Source organism: Osmerus mordax, chromosome 5 (assembly GCF_038355195.1).
Source record: "Osmerus mordax isolate fOsmMor3 chromosome 5, fOsmMor3.pri, whole genome shotgun sequence".
Lineage (NCBI taxonomy): Eukaryota > Metazoa > Chordata > Actinopteri > Osmeriformes > Osmeridae > Osmerus > Osmerus mordax.
In genome coordinates this window covers 4,259,461-4,263,416 of record NC_090054.1, presented here as the reverse complement: position 1 = coordinate 4,263,416, position 3,956 = coordinate 4,259,461, and the positions used below count along the sequence as shown (strand labels likewise).

The 3,956-nt window shown below is 36.6% G+C and overlaps 1 protein-coding gene across 1 annotated transcript; it reads right to left on the bottom strand.

The window, feature by feature from the left end:
- Positions 1-1,503: 1,503 nt before the first annotated feature.
- LOC136943386 (immunoglobulin lambda-like polypeptide 5) lies at positions 1,504-3,673 on the bottom strand. The gene is made up of 3 exons (XM_067236673.1): positions 3,607-3,673; positions 2,730-3,029; positions 1,504-2,134 (listed from the first exon to the last, which is right to left on the bottom strand). The coding sequence occupies exons 1-3, from the start codon at positions 3,662-3,664 to the stop codon at positions 1,980-1,982; spliced, it is 513 nt and encodes a 170-aa protein (XP_067092774.1). The 5' UTR covers positions 3,665-3,673; the 3' UTR covers positions 1,504-1,979.
- Between the last annotated feature and the right edge of the window lie 283 nt (positions 3,674-3,956).

Below are 3,956 nucleotides of genomic sequence, written 5' to 3'. Positions count from 1 at the left end.
GCGGACGACAAGCCGACCATACTTCCTTATCGTTCAAACTCGTAGACGAGAAGACAAGTATCAAAATGGCAAGAACCAAGCAGACAGCTCGTAAATGTACCTGTGGCAGCAGCTAATAGTTTGTCTGGTTTGTTGTCAGAAGGTTGCTGGTTCGATCCCCGGCTCTGCCACATGACGTTGTGTCCTTGGGCAAGGCACTTCACCCTACTTGCCTCTGGGAGACTGTCCCTGTACTTACTGTAAGTCGCATTTACATTTAGCAGACGCTCTGGATAAGAGCGGACAAGAGCTGAAATTAATGTTTGTCTGTAATGTTTATTACAGAATAATAAATGTACTATGGTGTTTGGCGCTTGAACCCCATGGGGAATTATATAGATCAACGGGCGCCTGCCCAACGCCCGAAGAAGAATCCCCCACGGAGTCCAGACACTGGTGGCGGTGGCGGCAGCCGACGACCAATCGAGCCGAAGACTGAGACAGGAACCGGGCGGCGACGGGGTGGTGGAGGGTCGCGCACTTGATATCATGGACAAACTACACAGGGAGAGAATCATATTTAAAGGCACGGATCATGTGACACCATTAATTGATAGCGGGAGCGCTAATCGACCTGAACATAAAGATGAATATAAATGAAATGTTACCCTGAGCTGTAACAAGCTTTTAAAGATTTTTTCTCCGGACATTTCCTTTTATACCATGTATTTCCCCCCTATTATCTTGTGTAATTTTACTATTGGTAATTTCAGATGGTCTGAGATTTTATGTGTCAAACAATTGGTCCCCTTTCCCATCATCACTAATCCATAATCATTACCCATCTTCATAATTTCAACAGTGTAATGTTATTTCCACGTCACTTACCTATATGACTTAAACTTAAAGTATTTCCCTTTTAGTGATATTTTAAGCATGTATTCTATTGTGTTCATTCATTAATAGAGAACCCCCTCTGAAACAAGCTGATTAAAACATGTCAGCTATTCAAACACTACCATCTGCAAACGTAAAATATGCCCCAAAAAACGTATAGGCCTACGCCTGACATTTATTTTTTGAAAACTGGCTAACAAGTTTACTGGTAAGGTCCTTGTCTTCCTTAAATTAAACCTAAACCATGCAACGGAACGCAAAAACCAATACAAGCAATGCAATCGTGACCAAGACACCAACGTTCAGTGCAAAAATTGAGGGATGAGTTAGGGTGGGAAAAGAAATAATAATATAGATTTGCTTTAATGTCATGTATATATAAGATAACATAGTGTGACGCAAACACACCTAAAAATCCATTACATATAGGTCAGACTACAGATCAACATCTGTGTTAGAAGGTTATCTTTCAGGCGATCGTTATGAGGATGTGTCTAAGAACACAGCAGAGCTGCTAAATGAACACAGAGCTTTATTTAAAATTTTAATACTTTCTTTGACATGTAAAACAATGTATACCATTTAGATATTGTACATTAAAACATTTACAGCATTTGAGATGTGCAGTAATGTTAATTAATAGGGTGATGGGATACCCAATGTAAATTCATTCAAAATAGTATTGGTTTTGGTATAAAATATAAATTACAAATATAAATGTATACACATGATCAATTGGTCTACATATAATAGCCCATAACATTTATTTTTAAATCATATTTCTTAAAAAATACAGAAGTATAACATTTTAAGACAAGAACCAAATGAGTCCACTTAAATGATGTAGACTGTTTCCTAATACCTCCAACACTTTGTTCCCACTACATATTCTAATTTTCTCCAGACCCCGCCGGATGCCACTTGACAGAGTGGACATCATTTTTGTCCAACGGAAAATACTGCCAGAAGACTACTCAACGTGCACAATTATTCATGTCTACCCATTTCTGTATGTCCCACTTCCACCCAATGCCAAATGTCAACAGGCAAGATATGGACAAATCTGCTGTAGTAGGAATGCAATTTTTAACTACCTGTAGAGTTTAGAGAACATTTCTCTGGGTGTGTGGTCGACTTCCCTTGTTGTCCCTGAGGAGCAGCAGGAGGGAGAGCCCACAGCAGTACACCAAGCTCTTCACTATCATCACAGTATAAACCAGAGAGGCCAGGTTCACACTGCACATGAACTGCAAGAGTTCTGGAAAAGAAATAAATTAAATTATACCATACATATTGACATATACTGACCAATCAATCTATTTCTCCCAAGGCAACATATAAAGATTCATGTGATGGTAATGATGAATTGCGTACTTTTCAAGAAACAAAAGAACATGAAATCTACTGATAAATATGATTCAATAAACAGCATTCTAACATGTTTTTTTAATAACCATGAAATTAAAGCCAATAGCACTTTACATCAACCCATCTAAGCATAATTATTAAATGAAAAATATTCTATAAAATACAGACAAAGTATGTATTGTTTATAAACAATTTACAGTTGAACTATACATTTGTTCAACCATCAAGAATACGGATAGCGTGAGAGACTTGTGTATGATTTTTGGTGTAGAGGCAGCCGTGGTAAAAGAAGATTCATCTGAGATAAATTATATGGGCCAGAGCAATATTATAATTCTGTGACAAAGTAATTTGAGAATAAAAAAAATATAAATTGTAAATAACTTTGAATAGATAAATATACTTAAGTGAGCCTACTTTTTGTCCTATCAAGAGATGAGAAAATAGGTACATGAATTGAATAAAAATAAATCTTCTTTGTTTACTTTTTGTTATGTCAGCAACAGCCACTTCATGCTTTACAGTACAGCTGTACTTTTTTGATTTAGCATCTTCATTCTTGATGATGATCACACTAGTCACTCTCCCGTCCTCCCTCTGCTCCAGCTCTTCTCTCTCTGCTTCAGGCACCTCCACCAACCAGCCGTCTTCTCTCTCCATTTTCCATGAAAATGTCACCAAGTCTGGGAACATGTCACTGGCCTGACACAGCAGGGTTGTCCTCTTATTTGTTTGGTTCTTGGGAGCTTGATAGGCCGTCACTTTTGGTTTTTTTACATGGTTGTCTGATGGTAAGATAAATGAAGAAGAAAATACGACCACTCTAATTCATCATTGAGTACAGTATGTGAAATTAAAATGTGCAAAAAATATTAAGTTCACTGCAGATTGCTTGAGTCTTTTACATAATGTAGATTTTGAACTGTGCCTGAAAATAAAATAAAATATGTCCATTACAGCCACTGTATGTACACAAAAACAAACTGCATGCAAGATAATTTACATTACATTAAATCCATCCTTGTACATTCTGGGTAGTGTTCTGGGCTCTGGGAAACACTTGATGATCATAATGATTAAAGATGTGATGGCTTCACTCATGAACAACATTTTACTTAAAATCACTGTCCTTAAAATTACTTAATAAACAAAGGTGTGAAGATTACAAAATACTTTATTTAGACATCATTTCATTGATTGTGGGCATTTAAGGTCTCTAGTACAACACCTGAAGAAGAGTATCAATTAAATGTTTTAAATGTTTATTTGTCTGGTAACATGCTATATTTTACAAACATTACCACATAGAAAGATTCACTAAATGATAATGTAAACTTGATAATACAAATAATTATATCTTACCAGTAACGTAAAGTCTAGTCCCAGGACCAAAGACGTAGTCCACAGTGAAATGCCCCATACCTTTAAGTTGGCTGTTGGATGCAGTCAGGGGTATAGGCGTGGTTATTCATTATTTCAACAATCTAAATATCTCATGTATAAACTAGCACCATTTAAAGCAAAGGTAAACTGCGTACATACATATTTCTACATACATAAACATATGTAAACATTGTTAGACCACATAAGAAATAATTGGGCCTGATATGGCCTTGCTAAATGTATGATTATTCCACCTACCAGATGTTTTCCATTATTCCATTTAATGTGAGACCATTTACTATGTATCCTCTACACAGTCATTGCTGTCA